The 24,406-nt window shown below is 38.4% G+C and overlaps 1 protein-coding gene across 1 annotated transcript; it reads right to left on the bottom strand.

The window, feature by feature from the left end:
• Nucleotides 1–1,989: 1,989 nt before the first annotated feature.
• Nucleotides 1,990–24,135, bottom strand: FABP7 (fatty acid binding protein 7). Its single transcript, XM_044073840.1, has 4 exons — nucleotides 23,949–24,135; nucleotides 23,131–23,303; nucleotides 20,479–20,580; nucleotides 1,990–2,306 (listed from the first exon to the last, which is right to left on the bottom strand). The coding sequence occupies exons 1-4, from the start codon at nucleotides 24,019–24,021 to the stop codon at nucleotides 2,256–2,258; spliced, it is 399 nt and encodes a 132-aa protein (XP_043929775.1). The 5' UTR covers nucleotides 24,022–24,135; the 3' UTR covers nucleotides 1,990–2,255.
• Nucleotides 24,136–24,406: the final 271 nt, after the last annotated feature.

Genomic DNA, 24,406 nt, shown 5'->3' with positions numbered 1-24,406 from the left:
GAAGACAAAGGAGCAACAGCTTGCAAGAGGGTTTAACACAGACAAATGTCTGGCGGATGGCGGGTGGTGTGTGGCAGCCTGTGAGTTAATCTGCTTTGCAGTCCTAATGTCTGCATTTAAGTCCTAGAGGTTACCAAGAATGGGACCTTCATCTTACAGGTCTGTCATTACAGTACCTAATTTTCATCTTCTGTCAGTTTCAGTAGTATGAAGGTGAGAAACACATGTGGAACCAAATAAAAGTTTACATTTTTGCATACAGTGCAGATCAAATAGTTGTTTTTTTTTTCATTCAGTGATTCAGGTCACAAGCAGGTTAACATTTTACTAGACTGTCTGCAATCCTTCTGATTAGCAGTTTTGACACAATTGATGTCAGTGGGTAAATCTCTTGACATACCATACTTAATTCTAGATTATAGTCATATCTGTAGGTATTGTCATCTAACTAGGAATATTTGTATAAAATCAGTTTTTAAGATCTCAATTTTGAATTGTGTTACTACACTGAATTAAAGGTACACTTACTTTCTAACAGTATAATATTTACAAAAATATTGAAGAAAGTTGGGAAAATATATGATCATGTTATAAGCACAGCAGCTCCTAAAATAATCTAATTCATTAAATATCACATGCTAAAAGAAAATCTTTATAGTCATCAGCTTTTCATGATGAAATCTCCTGACTTGATGTCAAAGGAAAAAGCTTGTGATTTGGAAATAGAAACTGTCAGTGTTTTGTAAAACACCTCCCAGATGAAGTTTCAATAGACAAACTTGTGTTTTGGAACTAGAAATCGGCAGTACACTGCAAACCAAAGTTTAGCAGCATATCATTAACCAGTTTATCTATTAATGCCTACAGTTTTTTAAACACAGCACATTTCACTGCTTTATGTAAAGCTTTGCCCTTGAAGAGCCTAATTTTGGGGGTGGAGGACTGTGGCTGAGGGCTTGATAAAATAGAAAAATGCTAATTTTGAAAGCTTTCCTCTTAGCGGGTTCTTTGTCTAGGTGCACTCTTTCACATATTCTTGCCCATTTTTTTAATCATTTATTTTCTGTGTAAGCCCACTGGGCACAGTGTCCATTTTAGGGATGATCCAGGCGCACTTTTGGGTTAAATGACTTCAGTCACAATGTAGGTACATGGAGGTGTAAAGAATCAAACCCTGTGTGAAAAAAAACCTCCGCAGACATCCTGACGTACTACTCACAAGCTACACAAACTTTCTTTACGCCTAGAACCAGACTCCATAGTACTGCACATGCTTTCTCCTCTGAAACACCTACTCTTTGGCAGTTTCTCCCCCTAGACATTAAGGAAATCAACACTTATTCTAAATTCAGAATACAACTCAAAAATCATCCAAACCAAGTGCTCCTGCTTCAACACAGGACATATCACCGAACCTGTCTTCTGTCCGAGTCTCATCTCCTCTCGTAAGACCCACTGAAGAGTGACCACTTTAGAAACTAATATATATATATATTGATCATTACACTTTGCTTCGTGGTATACTGTACAATGCATGCTTACTAGAATATTTATGCGCAGTTTTTTTCTATATAATTAGTCTGAACTACTCTGTTATTGCCTACATTTCTGTATTTTTTCTTTGTGAAATGTTTTGTATTTCACCAGGGCAGAGTGTGAAATTGGTCAATATTGATCAGAGCACTACCCCAGTAAATAACTAAATAAGTACTCTTGACTACAGAAGCAGCTGTTTAACACCTCAGTGCCTTTATTATATAGGCTGCATTTCTAAAGAGCTGTTTCGTGTGTCGATCACTAATTCTTGTAATAGGAAAGGATCATAAAAGCCTGCACTTGTATATTGCCATCATCGTTTTGAAGTGGGAGATATACTTCAAAGCCACAAAACAGCTTTAGAGCCTAATTCCTGCAAAGGCATAATTGTGCATCATATCTGCCTATAGCTTTAGTATTAGACATCAAAAAAATGATAGAACAAAGACCACATTTAGGTGAAATATATTTATTACATTTGCATTCACATTCAGAAAATCGTATTTCATATAAAAATGTTTATCTTCTTTTCATCAGACAAAATAGAGGAACTCTGTAAATTATTTTCTGTTCCAGTTACAAAAAAATATGTGCTGTAGTGGACCTGCAAAGGAAACATAGACTGTCAAGGTGCATATTCATATGCACAGTAAACAGCTGCCATCTCTGTAGGTCGTATGATCTGCTTGCAGAAAACAGGTCAGAATGTGAAATGATGTCTATGCTTTCTCATACGTGCGAACAGCTACAACATCTCCAATGGTGAGAGTCTGCAAATTGACAAAAAATAGTTATTTAGTCATTTTGTATATCTCTCTACCTTCAATAGCAGAATTGTTCTGTACATGCACAGAATGCTGTACTATCATAGCTGTGATCGTAGCAGTTTTGAATCCAGAAATAACAAGAGCAGAAGATTGCAAGTTAAGAATGTCGAGGACCATAGGAACAAGTAATTTCAAACATAATCTCCCAACTTGTGCACACAGAAAGAAGTGCTAATATGAGTCCAGAATGGTGTGCAAGTCTAGCTGTTCACTGCTGTTGTCCTTGACATTGCTGGCGTACAATCTTCTGGTTTTATTTACAGATTCAAAATTGCTTCACTCACAAATATGATAGTAAACCACTCAGAATATTGACGCATAAAAAGACACAGTGCACATCTCAGTATTTTGATACTCATCACTATGACCATTAAGGCACATTTAGGGGGCGTGAAACAGCTGCATATGGTTCTGTGGATAAGGTGTTATACTTTAGTCTTCCCTCAAGCTGCTTTTGAATAAAGCGCTAAATTTATTCATGTGCACTACTGCTTGACACTTTCCCAGTATCTTCATGCAGAATCAAGCAAATGTGCACATTATAATTAAAACCACAAAAATAAATCCAAATAGTGCCAAGAGAAAACGAACCACAAAATAAGGCACTACCAAGGATCACCAACACAACTGTGTCACATGAAAACACTTTACTCATGGCAGAGGCTCCAAAACATTAATGTTCAACAAAAAACATGTTTTTGTCATGAAAATGACTTCTTCAGATCTAAAGAATTTGTGTTGAACGTTAATATTTTGGAGCCTCTGCCATGAATAAAGTGTTTTCATGTGACACATTATAATTAAAAGACAATCACACTCTTTAGCATAGTTAACCTCATCCCAGAGTTATTTTTGTCACTGTAATATTGTTTAGGTGCGGTTTGGTGCTCAGAAAACATTCTGTAAACGTCACTTCACCGTTTTCATTTTTGTTTCCACAGCTCGTCTTTTTTTCCTATTAAAGTCTTTAATTCATACTGAAATGAACTTTTGTTGTAACATTTTGTTGAGATCACAGTCGTACTATAGTTTTCATTTATAATCACCACCCGAAGCCTTACATCTTGAGACTTTGTTTTACTCACCAGTACAGTGCTTAAAGCAGTTCTCCCGCTAGTGCCCAAAGTGCACATCCTTGACACACGCGTAGGCAGAGTTCAATAATCCCCATTCCCCTCAGTGCTAATTCACCAAGAAATAGAACCCTGACAGTAGGCTGTTCCACTGCAGGAGGTGACCGGCTTTCCTGAGCTACACCTTGCAATCCAAGGATTGATGTACAGTATTGTTTTGCAGTCCTCTGCTATCCACTGCACCTGCAATAAAAGGAGGAGGTGATATCTGAACCCAGGTCATACGGATAAAGGGCTGTGAGGAATCTCTTCTCCTGTGTGAGCGAGGATACTTCGCAGCATACACTTTGGCTGACAGTGGGCCTGACAGCACCACGTCATGTACATGCAGCCATGTAAGCAGGAGTGAGATAGAGTATGAGTAGAAGTCCCGTATACTTTGGTGGCTGCCAGAGATGGGGTCATTGCAGTACCATATAAAGTGCAAAAGATGTGAATTCTATAACCCATAGTGTCTGTCCATATGTTGTGGGAGCTAGCACTAATGCTCTGCCTGATGAAAAGAATGCAACCCAGACAGATAAAAGCAGAGCATGCAAATTCAGGGACAGGGTGTCAAATGTCCATAATAAATATAAACAGTCACTAGAATAACATGATGCACATTAGTGTACCAGAAATGCTAACTCCACATTGCCATTATTTTGTAGCTGCTATCCTCAATGATTTTATGGTAAGTTATACTAGTGAACTTTTATCTTAGTTGTTTAATGAGTCAAACTTCATATCAGTCAGAAAATGCTTTGTAATGCAGAACCTGTTATCGTGGAGTCTACTATAGAAATAACCCACGCCTGGGTGTGGGTAATGCTGGATTTACCCACAGTTGGTGTGGTTTGGTCACGAGGGTGAAGCCCGAGTGGCCAAACAAAGCCAACCGTGGGTAAATCCAGCATTACCCACACCCAGAAGTGGGTTATTGCTATTATACAATGACATTATTTAAGAAAAAAAAATAATTACTTTTCTTAAATAATGGCATTGTATAATGCCTCCTTGCTGCCCTTCCACAGCTGTCTGGTATTCTGTGGCAGTTCTGATGTACTGCTCATGCGTATGCCTACGCAGTACATCAGAGCTGTGGGCAAAAGTAACGGAGAAAGCAAGATCTCCGTTGCTTTTTACAAACTGTTTCGTTATGTTAAATGGGTTTAACATAATGAGACAGCTTTAAAAAAGCAACAAAGATTCTCCGTTGCTTTTTTAAAGCTGTCTCGCTATGTTAAACCCATTTAACATAGAGAGACAGTTTTGAAAAAAGCAACAGAGAAAGCAAGATCTCCATTGCTTTTTACAAACTGTGTTGCTATGTTAAAGGAGTTTGACATAGCGAGACAGCTTTAAAAAAAGCAACGGAGAATCTCCTTTGCTTTTTTTTAAAGCTGTCTCGCTATGTTAAACTAGTTAAACATAGCGAGACAGTATGAAGCAACGGAGATCTTGCGTTCTCCGTTGCTTAAAAAAAGAGTTATAGTAATGGAAGAAGTCCGGGCGACCGGACCTTTTTTCCATTACTATAACTGATTTACAACGTGCACGCTGACCAATGTTTTTGAATATTAATGGGGGGTCATTGTATAATGCAAGTGTTTGCATTCCAGTAGCTGGCAACTGACCTGCTCTCTGCTACTGGCTCTAAATGACAAGTGCTCTAACTTCCATTGGCCTGGTCCTTCATAATTACCTCACCCTCCCACCACCTAAATCCTATTAAACTGCATAACTTACCAATGCTCTAACTCTAACCTGAAAACTCCCAAAATGACCCTTATCTAAACCTGAATCCTTACTGAGTAACTATAACACTCCCTTCCCATGCCCTAACTCTGAATTCCCCGATCACTCCCTAACCTAAAACCCTGCTTTCCCTCCCTAACCCTCTTGTCCTTGATTGCTCCCTAAACCTAAAACTCCCCTCCTTCTCCTTAAGTACAAAGTCCCCAATCCCTCCCTAAACATAAAACTCCCTAAACCTAAAGTTCACAATTGCTCCATTTTGCTCCCTAAACCTGAAACTCCTCTCCCACTCCCTAACCCTAAAATCCATTCCCACTCCTAAAACTTAAAACTCTCCTAAGTCCCCATTCACTGCTAAACTGAAAATTCCCCTTCCACACCTTAACCAGAAAACTCTGCCCTCTCACTCCCTAAACCTAAACCCCCATCCTTATTGCTGCCCGAAATGCTAAGCTGCAGTCCCACCCCCTCCTGACAGCTGCCATACTTACCTTACAGCACTGCCTACACATCTGCTGCACATCAGCCAAATGTGTAATTGAGTTCAAACATGAGCAGTAGCTGGTTTGAGCTTCATGATCCCTGAGCCCCCTGGCTGTGAAACAGTGGTTTTCAAGTGCCTTAAATGTGAGTGCTTGCAGTAAACCCAATAGTGTAACTATTGTCTGTGTATATAAGAGTAATATTCAAAACCTGCACCTGAATTTGGACATTTGTTCCTTCAAGTATGTTTGGCTTTGTCCATGATACTTGCACGTAGCTGTTGAGAGCTATAGTGCTTGTAGGAATACACATATTGGTCATTATTGCTGTGAGACTAGTTACATTTGTCAGTCTGCAGATATGGATTATATGGGATTATGGAAACAGGCTGTAAAAGCACAACTATTCATTGGTAACCACTGTCGTAACTTTTGCAGGGATTTGGGGAGTGACTGTATTATTCATTTCTCAGAACCCCTGGGGAAATTAAAATTACCACGTAACAGATTTCTTTTCTTCCTTTTTGGTAGCTCTTCGCTCTTTATTTTGGGGACTCCTGTTTCATGTACTGCATGCATTTTTTGGTTAATGCATCTCAGTTACTGAGTTGCATGGCCAAATGAATTTCACCAACTAGTAGGACACTTTCTTAAAGCGTACATTTCAGCTAGAGTCAAACTATTCCAAAGTAGTTAGCTCTTGAAGAAATCTTTGTATAGCAATATGGTCAATATTATTTAACAAGCTGTTAAATAGTCTCAGATTTGGCTAATGGCACGTTGTGGCCATCCCAGCATGTAATTGTAGAAAATTAAGGACAGTATGAACTATTTGCAGCTGTCTGAAACTACCTTGCCAACTCTCTGCTACACTCAATAGAGCTGTTACTCTTGACATATGTTTAAGACAGTAGAAGGGATAATGTCCAAACCTCCTAAAACGACAGCCCTGAATACCTGATAAGACAAAAAAAAAAACACTTCCGTTAGTTTGTGATAAAACTAAATGGCAACATGAAGGGCTTTTAGCAGTTTAATGTCAGCATAAATCAGAGTAATTCAGGAAAAACACTGATAGTGTTTCACTACCTCTAGTGGGGAGGCGTCACAGCATTGATATAATAAGTGAAAGCTGAAACACATCTAGGTTATGATAGTAATGGGGACACTTCTTGTATTATGAGACAAAACAGACTAAAAAAATCATCAGTATGGAAGTCCCTAGCTGTCATTTTGGGATATAAAAATAATGAAATAATGCAAAATACTTTGAGTAATATAGAGTTTTAGAGAATCATGCATTTATCTGTAAGCATGTTTTGGAGGAAACCCACATAGACACAAGGACTCTGCACATTAGGTACCCCAGATAGCAACTGAAGCAAAGAACCAAGAGGTGTAACACGACAGTGCTAAACAGTCCCTTAAGGTAATTTTCCTTTTAAGTTAATTAGTTTACTGTATTACATGTTTAAGGGTTTTGTACAGAATGCACACTACGTTAGTGAAAATTAACAATCAGGACTAGTATGTGATATCATCTTTCTTTTTTATCCACCCAAAGGTTACTCTGCATTCAAAGGCAGTTTGTCTTGTGGAAGAATAGAATTCACTGTGGTCCCGTGGGCTGCTGTATGTGCATTCATATAAAACTGCATGTGTTATGCATAAAAGCCATGTGGATTTCTTGTTAACGACTAACATCATGAGGCAACAGGTGCCTTAAGTCCATTACTCAAAAAACATATTCACCAACTAGGGCAGAAATCTATAACAGTGCATAAGCAGTTTAACTGAGTCAGAGAACTGAGTTTTACTCAGAATTTGCAGGCGTTCTAATGCGTACCTCCTGGAGTTCTTGGCTTATGCCATACAGAAAACATACATAAGACTTGGCATGCATCCAAACATGTATATAGCTGTAGTTCTTGGCTTTCAGCTCCACCATACAGTCTTAAAAACTGAAGATGAGGTTAGAGATGAACTTAAAACGTAGTTGTCTTACCTATGCACCTGTCGAAGACTACTTCACCCTCTTCCCCTTAGGGACTGCAGGTTAATTGCCAGTGTTTAGCCTGTTTTAAAACTCTGTGAAAATGTGATGTATAATCAAATGTACAACTATACAAGTAACATCAGCCTTCTGTCTGACATATGCTGTGATTTCCATGAAATATGATACACCATGACTTCCATGTGTGCAGTGACTGATTCTGTCAGTCTTAACAAGAACAGTGGGAGATTTTCTGGATGTGAGATGGTGATCATCATCTGAAAACATAAGCTACTCCCTTCTCCAAAAAAAAAATAAATACAATTTTAATTCAGACTCACTCCCTTGGTCAGTGTATATTAACTCAGCTATGTTAGAACTTTAAACTGTGGAGTACCCCAAGGGTCTTTTTGAGGACTGATGTTATTATTGTTCTTTGTTAATGACTATATAATGTAGACCTCCTTTACTTAATTTAATTAGGTATACTGATAACATCCTCCGATTAAAGTCTAACAAGTAACTCCATTTTCAACATACAGGAGAAAATACAGACTGATCTTACCAACTTTTAGTGCTGGATCCAAGATTACAAATAAGAGAGCTATACACCAGTGAAAACCATGCTGCAAATTATCACACTTACTCTTCTTGATGTATGAAAAGCTTTAGCTAAAAAACATTCTATTACCAAAGTTAGATTATGGTCATATAATTATTACTGTGAATGCTCGCAGCAATACCCGTATTACACAAAACTCAGTTAATAAAATCTTTCTCTTCAGTCTTTTGGCTAGTTCTTTTACTCTTTGCTGTGAACTTTTGAAAAATGCTCATTGACTGCATGTGAGTACCAGAGTTTCTCTCATGCTAAACTCTACTGTTTTCATCATTCTCAGCCAGTATTACTGTCTGCCTTATGCATAATGATAAGATTGCCAGATAGGTAACCTAACTATTCCTTAACAAATAATGACACTGACACTTTTACTCTATTTTGATCCCTACATCTTTAGCTTAGTTGTGGGAGAATCATTTTTTTTTCATAAACTGGCCTTGCTACATGGAATCAGCCACCTAATGACACCCACAATCAACTTCAAAAAATAAGCTGAAGGTACATCTTTTTTTGCAGAAAAAAATGCTAAATATTAGATATACTGGTTAACATAAAACTCCACTATCCTATTCACATTTTCAGCTTAATCAAGCCTCTTCATTGTAACCGGGAAAAAAATTATTTTCCATTAATGTGGTTACTGTCTACATTATAATTATTTTGTTGTCTGTGCCACATAGCTCTTAATTCAGTCACGTGGGACAGCTGCTTTGTAGTTGTGATATCTAAGGCATTTGTTCTATCTCATACCCCTTGGTCTAGGATACTGCTGTACTGTATGTTGTGAATACCATGTAGGTGAGACATCCACGACCTATACAGCTTCATCTTCCTTCATGCTATTGTGATTACACTAATTTGTGAGGCATATTCTTATTATCTGAGTCTCCTTATGCTTGGGTTGTGGCTGTGAAGGATCAGCTGACCAGTGTACCTACTCAACCAAAAAATAATAACTAAGAACCATAATGGAAAAAGATGTGCATAAAATACATGTTTCCTTATGCATATGCTCTCTGCTTCTTTCTATAGTGTAGCTGTATGCTTGCGTGTGATGGTCCCAAGGTTGTGGATAGCTTCAAGTCCGGTTGTTTAAAGATATCCCAGCAATCAGATATAAGTTGCTGTCTAGAGATTTTAACTTAACAGACAAAGTAAGGAATAAGGTATAATGTGCTGATTCATAAATGTTTTAAGCTAGAATACTGTAATGTAGGGATGGGGGATCAGTATACGTGGGAAGTGTTACATTTGAGAGAATCTCGTGCTAACTCAAATTAGATTAAAACTCATGGCAATGAACAAGGGTAGTAGGAATCCAAAATATGTATCAAAGAGAATCAGTAACAAATCTTGGATCTTTGGTTTAGTCTGAATCTGCTTTCTGCATTTCTTGTCCTTATGTTTGTAAAAGGCAAGAATAAACTGGAAACAGCTCAAAGGAATATCATTAAAGTGATATGACACTAAAGAAAAACACTTGGAGCTAGATGACTTTGTGCCCACTGAATGGCGCACAGCAAAAGTTATCCCACTTCACAAAGGGGGAGACACCACTGATCCTGGGAACTATCGACCTATTAGCCTGATGAGCCTAGTCTGCAAGGCCATGGAACCTATCATCATGGAACTCATAAACAAAGACATTGGTAACTTTCAAACTCTGGATCCCACCCAGTTCGGGTTTGTGAAAGGCAGATCATGCCTCCTGAACATGATTGACTTCTTTGAGGCAGTCACCAAAGCCGTAGATGAGGGTAAGGTGGTTCACGCAGCCTATCTTGACCTCACCAAGGCTTTCGACACCATCCCCCATTCTGGAATTATAGCTAAACTCACTAAACTAGGTATAAATCCCTATGTCACAAGATGGGTTGCCAACTGGCTCACTGAAAGAACCCACACTGTAAAAGTTGCAGACTCCAAATCTGACCTCAAAACAGTGACAAGTGGAGTACCACAGGGTTCCATCCTGGGACCTCACCTGTTTGGTATCTACTTCTCTGAAGTACAGGCTAACACAGAAGGCATCTGGCTAATGAAGTTCGCAGATGACTGCAAACTAGGAGCCATAGTCAAGTCCCTAAATGATGTTGACATCCTACAGAAGGGCCAGATGCCTGGTGTCAGAGCCATGGCCTCAAGCTCAATGTCAAAAAGTGCAGTGTCATCCCCTTTGGTAAAAACTCTGTACCCATGAACTACCACATAGGCAGCAATCTCCTTAACACCAAATGCGTGATAAGAGACCTTGGGACCCAGGTGGACAGTAGTCTCTCCTTTGATAGTCACATCGCCACGGTAGTCAGGAAGTCCTTCTTCGTGGCACACCTCATCATAAAAGGGTTCTCATCCAGGAAAAAAGAGATCATTGTTCCCCTCTACTCATCACTCATTAGACCCATTATAGAGTACAACGCCCCTTTTGGAATGTACCTCACAAGACATCTGCAGCAGCTAAAAAGGCCACAGAAGCACCTCACAAAGAGGATTACTGGCCTCAAATAAATGTCCTACACTGACCGCCTCAAAAAACTCCAGATTTACTCTGTAGCATATCGCCTACTCCGAGGTGATCTCTGCCTAACATAAAAAGCTATGTCAAACCCCGAGCTGTTGGACATGCTACACCTAAAGAAATCCCAATCCCTCCAAGCAACACGCTGTAGGGACCTAAACCTTGTCACCACAATAAACAGGACACGCTGGAGGGATAGATTCCTGTCCCAGAGGCTTCCTATACTATAGTTAGTTAGTGTTAGTTAGTCAGTCAGCCATTAATTCATTCATTTGTGTGTTTGTTTGTTTGTTTATTTGAGCTGCTTGCAAGATGTAGATGACCTGCCCCAAGAGACCTGTAGCTCTTGGTAAGAGCAAGGCCATAAGTTGTTTTCAAGGACCTGAGTAAGATTTTCTTGACAGGTGAAAGAAAAAGAACATTTTAATCAGCAGAAGTGGGATATGGTCTGTGATGTTCCCAACAGAGCACTCCAAGCCAAGTCTAGTAAGTCTGATAGGACTATTAATGAGCTCTGGTGAAAAATATAGAATGGAAAGGCCTTATGCATGCCTTTCATCCACAGTGCAACCCTGGGTATACTGTATGGTGGTGTGTTTAGGGAGAATTCCTCATGTTTGTCATTGTTTGGCTAAGCAAGAAAGTTCATTATGAAGAGTCTCTGTTGCTAGAAGACACTATGGCAGACTTTGGGATTAATGGACTACTCGTGAGGGGGAGGTTGTGTATTTATATGTCTGCAAAGCAGGTCATCTTATTTAGAATCTGACTGCTGAAACAAAGTACCTGGATTTGTTCAGCAAGTCTCACACTGTCTTGGTTTCTTTTTATTATTGTTAAACGTCATTGTGTCTTACCTGTTAATGTATCTCACCAACAGTAGGTTACTTTCTGTCTTCATGGAGATCAGTCCTTTCAGAAGGAGAGCAGCAGAGGGAACCTTTACAGGCTCTGATGAAGCACCCTTATCTACAGAAAACTGATATATAGAACACTGTTTGTAGCTGGCCATTGGCCCTCAGCAGATCAGGAGAAGAAATGGGCCCCTAGCTTAATGATATGTCTATGGTGAGCTGAGCTACATGGACTTTCTGGGCAAATTCCTTGCCCACTAAAAATGTGTAATCGATGAACCCACCAGTTGATGGCTTTGTGACATGTTTTGGATGGTGTGGTTCAGGCCCAGAGGTCTAGAGGGTCCTGGAAACCAGTCTAAAAGAAAATAAGCAATCTGCAGCTCTGCTGGTTGGAGACATGATTGAGAAAAAAAGTCAGCAAAAGAACTAACTGAAAACAAAGTTTGAAATACGTGGCCAGAGACCTCATAGTTGGTGAAGGCAATTGATATTTGCATACTATCTTGTCCAGAGGGTGGCTGCGGTGGTGCAGTGGTTAGCGTTGCCACCTCGCAGCAAGAAGTTCTCTGGTTCAATCCTCGGCTGGGGTGCCTTCTGTGCGGAGTCTGCATGTCCTCCCTGTGGTCGTGTGGGTTTCCTCCAGGTGCTCTCACATCCCAAAGACATGCTGTAGGTGGATTGGACACTCTAAATTGGCCATAGGTGTGAGTGTGTGCATGTGTGTACCTTCTGTGGAAGGTTGGGCGCCAGGCTGACAACTCAACACTGTAAAACTCCACTGCCAATCATGAGCGGGCAGGTGATCCACTGTGGTGACCCCTAACCAGGAAAAGCCAAAAGAAGAAGAAGAAGATCTTGTCCAGAAATGTAATTTATTTGTTTGACAAGATGGACTGTACTCAGAAGACACAATAGTAGAAGCAACTAGGAGCTGCAGTAAGACACAAATTTATACTTTTTATTTTGTATATTTTGTATTTTTGTATATTTAAAATTACATTTGAAGAGATATTTTGATCAGAAAAGTATTGCTTATGTATACATACCACAGAGCTGAGTGATTATGCCACAAGAAAAAATGAACTGTTAGAATATAAAATGAGAAAAGGGTTTCTAAATTCTGTGCTAAGTACACCCTGTATAATGAACAGTCAGTGAGAATCTGTATATCAGTGAGGTTATTGCACACTTCATGGAGCTGATTAAGTATGCATTTACTTCTTGGATTTGCAGACCATTCAGCAGCTTGTTTGTGCTCACACATCTGTTGTGAGATCTTACTTCCACGTACAGTGATAAGGTCTTATTTTTTTATATCTCAAGACAGCATTGGTCACACCTTCACACTGCCAGATCACCAGTTTTAGAGCTTGACTGGAAAAGTAAATTGTGACCACATATTTTTTAGGCTTTACAAGCCTGTCAACTTAAAATATAACAGATAATGTGCAAGTCATCCACTGTGCGAAAATATAGGGTGACCAAGCACTAGGCTTAATGTTGCGGCAGAAGCACTGGCAAAGTAATTGTCTGTTAACCAGTCATCAGAAATGGTAGTAGGGAACTGGTTCTTTCCAAAGTTAAGGTCTTGAAAGGAAAAGTTAGTACAGTTTGAGAACCAGGTGACCATTGAAAAGACCTAGTTATGAAGTATACTGAATCGTAATAGTAATAGTGAGTACCATTTGATTATAACTTGTTGATACATGTAGGGAAAGCAGAAGCGTTCTTACCAATGGAAAGGCAGAAAAGCAGTCCAGAGATGGCAGCACATGTTCTGCCATGTATATAGTAGTTAGTTGGCTAGTAAAGATGAAACCTGAGCCAAATAAATAACTATAGCAGAGTGACTTGGAAAAGCAGATTTCAGTTTCCACTCTTAGCTCTTTAGAAGGCTTCTGCATATTAAGGCACTTGCAATAGTTTGCTCCATACCTTTCCTTCTGAAAGGACTAATCTTCATGAAAACTGAAGACAAGCTACTATTGTATTTATTTTATTTGACATTTGTTTACTGGGAAAGTCCGACTGAGTATGTACCCATTTTCAGTGGAGGCCCGAGGAGAAAGGTTCTAGAAGCACAATTAACAAAAATAAAAATTTACATTGATTACAGAGATTTTCATTGCAATAAAACTATAATATATGGATACATGAAAATATACAATAAAAAGAATTAAGTAAATTCAAATTTATATTGCTTACAGGGACTATCATTCATACATCAGTGCAGGTATATGGATACATGAATAATAAACAAAGTTATAACACACTATATACAAACTAGTGATGTGATGCATTAACAAATAATGAACAGTGGATGTTAACAACAGTTTTATGTGCTCAGCAAGCAGTTTCAGTGGCTTAGTAAGTAAGACAGTCGTATTTAACACTGGCTGAGGGTTAGAACCTTACATCAGGCACTTACATTTATATTCTAATGCAGTGCACAGTGGTAAGTGGATGTACATGTGTGTGAGCAGGTGGTGCATTCCAAAGTCCTACCTTTCTGAGTTGGTTATAAATCAGTTGGATGTTAAATATTTCATAGCACTTATCAAAAGAAGAGTTGTGGGACTTTTCATATACACCAGAAAAGCCACAATCTTAAATTAATAAGGAAACATGACAAAATGTCAGTGATGTTTTTATAGAATCTTATTTTCTGAAAACAAAATGTCAAAATTGCGTTAAAAGCAGCTGTGAACTTCAGCTCCCCACCCATGTGATTGGGGACATGTGGAACCATCCACTTGTGTTAAACATTATTATTCCAATATCACAGGGCCTATGAAAAGAGAGAGATAGAGAGAAACTTGAGATTTTCTGAGTTCTACAAAGTAATGTGACTTTGGAGTTGCAATATTTAAGAAATAGGTGCAGGGGTTTTCCCACATTCAACACAGTTTTAAAATCATTAAGGCAGTCACTGAAATGACATTTTGACATTTCATTTTTTTGCAGAATGAAAAGGGATCTTCCCTCTTCTCCAAGGTCCTGTAAACTTGGGGTGGTAATATTTAAGGAGCAGCTATAATGAATGCAGATCCACAATCCTAAGGTAAACTCTTATAGGTTCATAGGTTGATACTAGGCTATCTGCCCTAGGGCATTTATAAGCCTAGCCAGAGTGTGTTTGGCTTTCGCCACCCTTTTAGATTAGTTGACTGTGCTTCTGTATAGTAGGTCACAGAAGGTAGCCCTTTTAAGGTTAGTTTACTGTACCTCTGTCAAGCAGGGACACAGAAGAGATCCCAGGGGTAAACTTACGATCTCCCATCCACTCGTCAAGATTTCTGTTGAAGAGGGTCAGCGAGGGGCTCTGCCTAACATGGATTGGGGATTTTATTCCAGAGTGAGGGGAGCCTCTGGGATATGAATCTGTCCTTCCAGCATGTCCTATTTATTTCTGTGCTGAGGTTCAAGTCCCTGGAGCATGTAGCTCTAAGGGATTTGGATTTCCTGAGGTGAAGCATGTCCATTAATTCTGGGTTGGACATGGCTTTATATGTCAGACACAGATCGCCTCTGAGTAGGTGGTACGCAGCTGAGTAGAACTGGAGTTTCTTTAGCCAAACTGCATAGGGCATCTGTTTGAGCCCCTTGATCCTCTTGGTGAGGTACTTTTGGGGTCTTTCCAGTTGCTGCAGGTGTCGGGTAAGGTACATCCCAAATTGGAAAGATTTAAACAAATAATTGTTAATCTTTTGTGCTTACCTACACAGAGCAACCACCATCTAATGCTTTGCTATGCATTACGTATTCAAATGGAGTTATATAGTTAAATTTTTTTAACAAAACATACAATTATGCCATTTTTATACTAAACTGTAGATTTAATTAACATTTTGAGTGTTGTAAACAAAACAACCCACTCCAGCATGTGCATCTGTCAATGATTAATTAACATCTGGATACTACAGAAGCATTTGTCTTTGTCTTATGCCTTATTATGCATTGAGGATATTGATTATTACCCAGTACATGCATATCCTTTCATAGGCTATTGCATGAGTATGATTTTTAAGTTTCTGTTTGTACTGCTAGTGATGCTGGCTATCCAACTACATGTCTGTCAGTTATCTTGCAGCTAGATTACAAGTGTCATGTACCACTGTTGTGTTCATAGTAAGTTTTAAATTAGCCTTTTTGTGTGTAATCGGTCATGGAAAATTTATTAACAAATTGTATGTATAAAGCAGGCAAATTAAGGACTGAATTACTGAAGGTTTTATGTTGGAAAATATCACAGAATAAGTGTCTGTGAGACACATTGCATAGAAGTCTGAACTCATTCAGACTGCTGTTTTCTGTGTTTTCAGTATTCTTACCTATTTTTGTCCCCCACCCCCCACCCCAGTTTCCCAGGTAAGAGTTGCAGTGAGGAGAGCCATCATACTTCGATGGTTCAGATGATTTTTTTTTTTGCCATACCCACAGTTCCACCCCTTGCCTAACATGTGATGACATCATTGTGGAACTTGTCCACAGATGAACTGTTGGCATGTTCCCAGTTGCTGGCAGCAGGTCTGAAGCCCTCACCTCCACTGTTGGATTGTAGCTGTAGCCAATAATTCCTTTCTACCTGCATGGGGTGAGTAAGACAGCAGAATGCTTGACATTCCCACCTCCTGCCCATTTCTCAGGGGCCAGGTCCATGATTAAACCTGGGGCTCCTGGGTCATACTCAAGGCTTCATCTCTCTGCAGCAAAGATCTGGTTTTATTTGCTACATTCTTGATAGTGTTTTAGCCAAGGTGATAGCCTTGTTAACAAGTCCAGGTTACTTTATCAAAAGATAAAGTAAAGTTAATTGCTTGAAACACAATGTTACAAACTAACAGCAGCATATTCAGAATAACTCAAGTGGAATACTTGAGCATCGGCTTTACTTTGTTTTACTTGTTTTTGCCTCATATTCTCTGTAGAAAGCATCCTCTGAGATGTTTGTGCTCATTATAAAGCATGTACATATTGTGAATGATGTATTTTGTTGTTTGAAGGTACTGTGTGTGTGTAGATGTAAGGAATTTAATCAAAACCTCCAAATATTGATGTTAACAAAGTTGTCCAGAAAATATCAACTTTGCAAATGTTGATTTACTACTATACATGTACCAGGCAACAATCTTGATGCATGCAAAACTTACATTAAACAATACAATAAAACATCTTTTATTTTTCAGGGGACAAGCCCCACTGCACTCCCCACATCCCCTGTTAATTATATATATATATATACTAACTTCAAGATCACACAATGCCAGGGAAAGGGCATACTTCCCTACCCTGGGAATTGTGCGATCTCGCACAGATGTTGACCATCCATATAGTCCCTTAAAAGGTGGATTTGACAATACTTAGTTGACCAATTTTTTTTTTTTTTTTTTTTTTTTTTGTGCAGCAGAATGTGAATGTAAGAAACAGTTTGGACGCAGGAAAATGCAATGAACATTATGAGCAGAGCTGCAGAAAACAGTTGGACGTGGTTCTAAAAAGCCCAGCTGATTTTCTTACATTCTTCTGGAGGAGAAGTTATACCATTTGTGAAACTGTATTCAGAACACAAATGGCATCAGCAAGTGGAATTTTTTTCTTTCTTTTAATGGTTTGTTGAGTAGCTTAGCAGGACACTGTTTTCAGTGGGGGACAGAGGTGGCATGGAAGGGCATGCTGCAAGGTCACATGATCATGTTTACTTAGCAAAAGGAGAAGCAGGCAGCATTCACTGTGGAAAAATATATTTTTTAATCTTTGGTATTTCAGTGGCAGTGGGTGATATGTACTGTGTCCATTTGGAAATGTGGAGGAAAATAAGCAGGGAAACTGTTAAAGAATGTCATTAGAAAACAAGGAAGAGAATGTGACTTGATGGCAGCAGATAGCTGATTGCAAAACAAATACCTAGCTAGTCAGTACTTTTTAAATTACAGGAAAAAGAGTGATGAAAAAGAAAACGTGTGTGTGTGTGTGTGTGTGTGTGTGTGTGTGTGTGTGTGTGTGTGTGTGTGTGTGTGTGATATGTGTGTGCATGTGATATGTGTGTGTGTGTGTGTGTGTGTGTGTGTGTGTGTGTGTGTGTGTGTGTGTATGTGATATGTGTGTGTATGTGATGTGTGTGTATGTGATATGTGTGTGTATGTGATGTGTGTGCATGTGATATGTGTGTGTGTGTGTGTGTGTGTGTGTGTGTGTGTGTGTGTGTGTGTGTGTGTGTGTGTGTGTGTGTGTGCGTGTGTGTGTGTGTGATATGTGTGTGATATGTGTGTGTGTGTGTGTGTGTGTGTGTGTGTGTGTGTGTGTGTGTGTGTGTGTGATATGTGTGTGTGTGTGTATGTGTGTGTGTGTGTGTGTATGTGATATGTGTGTGTATGTGATATGTGTGTGCATGTGATATGTGTGTGTGTTTGTGTGTGTGCATGTGATATGTGTGTGCATGTGATATGTGTGTGTTTGTGTGTGTGTGTGTGTGTGTGTGTGTGTGTGTGTGTGTGTGTGTGTGTGTGTGTGTGTGTGTGTGTGTGTGTGTGTGCACGTGCACGTGTTTGTGTGTGTGTGTGTCTATGTGATATGTGCGTCTATGTGTGTGCATGTGATATGTGTGTTTGTCTGTGTGTGTGTGTGTGTGTGTGTGTGTGTGTGTGTGTGTGTGTGTGTGTGTGTGTGTGTGTGTGTGTGTTTGTGTGTGTGTGTGCACTCACTAGCGCACATGCGCTTGCTCAGAAAACTGTTAACTGTAAAACTCACCTCAGCAGACCAAAGCAAAGGTCATAGCCTCTCAGTATTTTAGCTCCAGAATCAGGGACAAAGCCAAGAATTATATGAGAGAAAGGTCCCAAATGAGGGACACTTTTTAAAGTTACTTTCTGACATTTGTTCAGCCTACCTTTGCACCACGCCATGTTGGTGAAAAAACTTCTGCAATGTGCCTCTAATGGTTAGAGGCACTGCTGCACAGCACTTCTAACCATTAGGGAGCAGGTTTTCTTCTTTTCAGAGGAGAAATCCAACTTTAAAAAGTTAGCTATTGCTATTACTGACACCACTGAGGAAAACAGTAAACTGTAACTTTATCGGTGTCAGTATAGTAAAAATGTAGGCTGCTACCACAGACTTTAATGGGCAAACCACCATGCATGTGCCAAGGTGCCCCATGAAATTGTGTGGATGCAGCACACATTACCCCAAGAGTAACATCACAGTAGGAAATGCTGAAATTATTTGGATCATGCTTTAATATAAAGTATAGAAAGCTTATTAAAAATGTACTGAATAAATAAGTAAAGATAAGTGGAAAAATGCTTTGTGGCATATGACTCATTAATTTCCGTGATGAATTTACTAACATCAGAAAATCACTTTACATATTAGTACTATTGCCTTAAAAAGTTGACAGAATAAGAAGGTCTGGATTGTCATGTAATTTTAAGGTACATGGCATCTGTACTTTTAACGATTGTCATTGTTTGCTAACTGTAATCCACCATGTTATTTCAAAGTGGCACAAGTTTTAAGATGGTCAGAGCAAAATTGTGCGTAAAATCATGAGCAGTTGAGAGCTAAGGTCCGGTGTAAAGCAACACTTCTCCTCAACTGCAGTTGGTGAAGTTGAATTTAAAAAAAGGCAGTAGAACAGGAAAATGTGTATGTTTACTGGCATACCATTTGAAATAATATTCAAAATGGCATGGAAAACAGTCAATTACTGAGAGCAAGGCAGTGGATTGAGTTTTTTAAGTGTATTACTAAGGGTTAGTTAAAAACAGGTTTGAAAAGTGCAGGTATTCACAGTACTGTATTGCTTGCATTGTAATATAAAGAATTTGTGGAAACTTAACTGGACTGACTGAAGGGAGAGAATGTGCTGTCCTTTAATACAGTGATGAAATGATATTAAAAAAATGCAATAGCTCTGGAAAGGATGTAGGTGTGACTAACTGTAATACCATATTAAAATAGATGGACAAGAATCTTTGTTTTTCATACCTATAAGCCAGTTTTCTGTTGCATATAATTTTGCTGTCACTTCTTACAGCTTCCAACAGTACATATTTGCCAGAATACTGTAAAATAAATCCTAGTGACACTGCAGAAGTACAACTGATGCCTCAAACTGATTGGTTTAAGTGGCCATTATGTCATATGGCTAGAAATGCCATACATTTTATTTTTTTAATAATTAGAACACCTGTTTGAATGCCAGTGACTTACTGGTTCATATCCCACCAGAGCTGAGCAGTTGCTGCTGTACACTAAGTAGATTATTTAAAACCTCTATGCATCATCAGTTTTGTCTGCTGACATCAGCAGAAGTTACAGCTCATAGTGCCTAAGGTAATGCACTTCAGATAAGCCATCAGGCAGTTTTGTTTCAGCTGAAGCATGCGGATTTGAGTGACTGTAACCATGTTTAGAAGGTTGTTCTAATGACTGTTACTAACTTCGGGGATCTCAGGATGTTTAATGGTCACTGGAACTTTATTGATTTACGCATACACTGTAATCAAGAAGTTTTCCAATACTAAGAAAACGTTTCTAGGAGATGATATACTCAGGCTGTTTCAAATTTAAAATTCCTAAATTAACTCCTTTTGATTAAAAGATAGAGACCTTCTCTGACCTTTAGCCATGACTGGTATCATGCTGTGGAAGCATATTAGGCATTTAAGCTAGTGCTGACAGCTGAGGGGCATATTAGGAAATGTGAAAAGTCACTTCTGCAGCTTTCCTTTCTTACACTCAGACTTGACATTACATATTTTTTGTTGGTACATACCATGACCATTTTGCCATCCTGAACCTCTCTAGTAAACGTTGTCTGTTTGTCATCCCATTTCTGGACGTGTACTAACTTATCTCCATCTACGGTCACAGTAGACTGAAAAAAAAAGAAAGAAAAAAATTATATTCATCCTACACCACAGTGAAAAGATACATGTTAATAAACATTATAGTATGGTTTCTACACAAAACACTGCTTTCCTCCAAAATAATGACATTTTTGATGGAAAAGTGCACAAAACTCATTCTTTTCACAGAGCACACTTAAACTTATTTAAAACCTTAGCACATATTTTGTGTAACTAAAGGCTAGCCCCCCTGCAGAGTGCATTGCTGAGGCTGCATTACTTGATGTTAGGCTAAACCTTGCTGGGAGATAATTCAGTGAAGCAGATTCCAAATCATTCAACAACGTTTGAGCTTCGTCATTTATTTTATTTTAGGATTCTCAAGAAAGAGCTCTTATTCTGCTGTTTAGGAAAACAGGGCCAGTGCTGTTTAGAAATGTATAAGAGAATGCCAAAAGGATATCAGTCCCTGATACATCTTTCATTCTTTTCACTTTAAAATTTGTCAGTTTCACTCTAGTTTCAGCAGTGACAAAACAATTATTTTAAATATTTAGACTGTTTCCTAGGTTATTTAGTAAATCAGCTGAAGTGAAAGATGCTGAAGTCATCTCGAGAAATCAAAACAAAACATCTTAAAAAATATGGAAGATGTGTATTTAGGATGTATAGACAGTCTATTCATTGGTTTATTTTCACCACTTGCTTTATTTAACTCAGGGAGCACAGGGAGGCTGAGTCTAGCCCAGTAAGCAACAAACACAAGGCAGTAACCAAGCAAAGGTAGGATGTCACTTTATCACAAGCCACAAACACACTCACATATCCTTATATCTATACCTAGAGACAATTTATTATTGCCATTGAACTTATGACTGTGCCTTGAGAGTTTGACAGGAAACCAGACACCCTGGAAGAAGCCTACATGAGCATGGATAGAACACATACATTCTATACAAAATGTGAACCAACCAGTTAAAGAGCTTTGAGTTGTGAGGCAGCAATGCTAAATGCTACATTGTCCTGCTGCCTGTCATGTTAATATTTACATTATGTCTCTCTCTCTCTCCATTGCTCTCTCTCTCTCTCTCTCTGTATATATATATATGTGTGTGTGTGTGTGTGTGTGTGTGTGTGTGTGTGTGTGTGTGTGTGTGTGTGTACACACACACACACACACACACACACACACACACACACACACACACACACACACACACTGACTTATAAACCACATACTCAAAAAGGGACAGACAATTGACGGTTCATCTACATGTATACCTAGTAGAATCTGTTAGGACACTAGAGCATCGGAAATCCTAAGTGATGAGGACATGCAGACTCTGTGCTGAAGGCAACTGCACCATTGTAGCCCCCCCATTCATATACGCAAGTGCACAGACACACACACACAAACACACACATACACACACACACACACACACATATATATATATATATATATATATATATATACATATATTTATATATATATATATATATATATATATATATATATATATATATATATATATATATATATAAGCAATGGGAGCACTTATAATAAGCAAAATTCCCAAATGCAGTTTCTGTTTTTGCCATAAATTTTTGGTCAGCAAAACAGATAGTGGACAGGTGTGCAAGACTGTCAAATTGACAGCCCCTTGGGTTTGGGAATATGCCCCTTCCCGGGGGATTGTGCAGTCTTGGAGGTTGTATATCTAATTACCAGGTGGTGTGGTGGAGCAGCCTTCTTTATTGGGTGTGCCAGAGGACTTGCCCCCAGCAAAAAACAGACTTTTGCATAGTATGAAGTTGTGTCTCAGAGCCTGCACATTAGGGTGTTGACCAATGTTTTTAGTGTTGTTCTACTGAAGTTTAGACTAACTTTAGTAGAGCCAGACATATATATATATATATATATATATATATATATATATATATATATATATATATATATATATATATATTTACTTTACCTTTATTTGTTTGACAGAAGTGTATGTCAACATCTCAAAATTAAACCACATTAACTCAAAAATGGAAATGTTGATGGACATTGTACTACACATGCACCAAGAAGCAACCTCAGCGCAGGCAAACATTAAATAAAAACAAAACATAAAAACATAATCTTTTGCAGGAAGGCAAGCCCCCTGCACACCTCCCCCACCACACTCCCTGCTAATTAAATATACTTACTCCAAGATTGCACTACAGCAAGGAAAAAGGTAAATATACTGTTACACACTGTACAGCGATTTCCATTTAAAAGGTTTGAAGTTTCAAAACTTCGATCTTATGGTCTCAACCATAAGAAATTCTAAGTTTTGAAACTTTCAAATTTAGAAATAGACCAACATATATATATATATATATATATATATATATATATATAGTATATACTTACACACAAACACATATATAGATAGATAAACACTCTTCTCTTCCTAATTTTTTTAATAGACAGCCTTATTTATGAAGTACTATGAATGCATTATAGTACTAAAGCTCCCCTAAGACTTTCTTTTTGCAATTCTTTGATCACCTCTTGAGTGAATGAAAGAAAATAATCTTACCTTACAGTTTCTGTTATCAGGAGTATGCTCATCAAAGTCTTCTCCAGGCTTAAAGCTGATTTCTGTGTTCTTGAATGTACTTTCTGTCTTAATTGTAAATGTGTCCCCGTCCTTGCTGATTGTAATGGTTGGCTTAGTTACCATACCAATTTTTCTGGTGGCAAAATCAATACCTGTAAAAGTCATTAAAAGTATAAGAATAAATAGCAGCAGATGTCATTGCAGAATAAAGCACTTCTGCTGCAGTATATTACATTGACATAATTAACATGTGGCTTGAACTATCTATGACATATCCTAGAAGGGGAAGAAGTTAAAGATGATTCACATATTTAGAACTAAAACAAGGAATTTTAAGAGCTACAGTGTCTGCATTTTTGTACATATATTACTTGAATTAGCTAGAGCACTTGTAAGCTTGTGCTCTCCTGGAATCCCTTTGGGGAAGAAAAGCATTATAGATTGACACTACAGAAGATGTTTATGCTTATTTGTCCAATTCATATTAAGTAACTTACATTCATTCTCAGTATTACTGTAAAGTGCATATTTGTGTAGCTACTTTTATATTTTAAACTAAATGCTGTATAAATATTTGCATCTCAAACTCTGTAGTGAAGCAGAAACTACATAACTGTTAAGCATTTGTAAGTACCTAAAACATAACATATAACATGAGATGAATTACAGTACATAGCATAATCGCATACTATCTGATTCATACGGCTATTATTATTGATAATGTCTATATTTTCATAGCTGGTCTGTTTTTGTACATAATTTTCTACATAATTAGCAGCATGTAAAGTTGATCTTACCTAGTGCTTTCATGTACTCATCAAAGTTCTCACTGTCAGTTAGTTTCCAAGTGGCACACAATGCTTCAACCATTTTTTTAGCTGCAGACAGAAGGAACCAAGTAAAAATGTTTAGAAACTGCAGGCTAGAGTTGATGAATAGGGCACAGAGCTTAAGGTACCAGTGCTGAATTCTTTGTGCACAAGGGTCCTGTCTCCTAGATTAATTTATTAAGAAAAGAGGAGGAGGAGTCAAGAAACTGTGGACTTATTCAGACAGAAAAAAAGAGAAGCATTCCCAGAGATGGAGCATTAAAATTCACCATCTAATTGGTTAGCACAGAGTCATCTGTTTCTAAATGACAGTGCAAGTGACAAAACCAATTTAGAACTGTTCATTCTTCTACTTTATGTGTCTGTGTATGGTAGGGGAGACTCCACTAATGATCAGTGTTAAGTGTGTGTGGGGGGATGATTGC

Source organism: Protopterus annectens, chromosome 1.part1 (assembly GCF_019279795.1).
Source record: "Protopterus annectens isolate FY-2018-M chromosome 1.part1, PAN1.0, whole genome shotgun sequence".
NCBI classification, from domain to species: domain Eukaryota; kingdom Metazoa; phylum Chordata; order Ceratodontiformes; family Protopteridae; genus Protopterus; species Protopterus annectens.
Note: the sequence above shows the minus strand (reverse complement) of the source record. Positions and strands in the feature narration are given on the sequence as shown.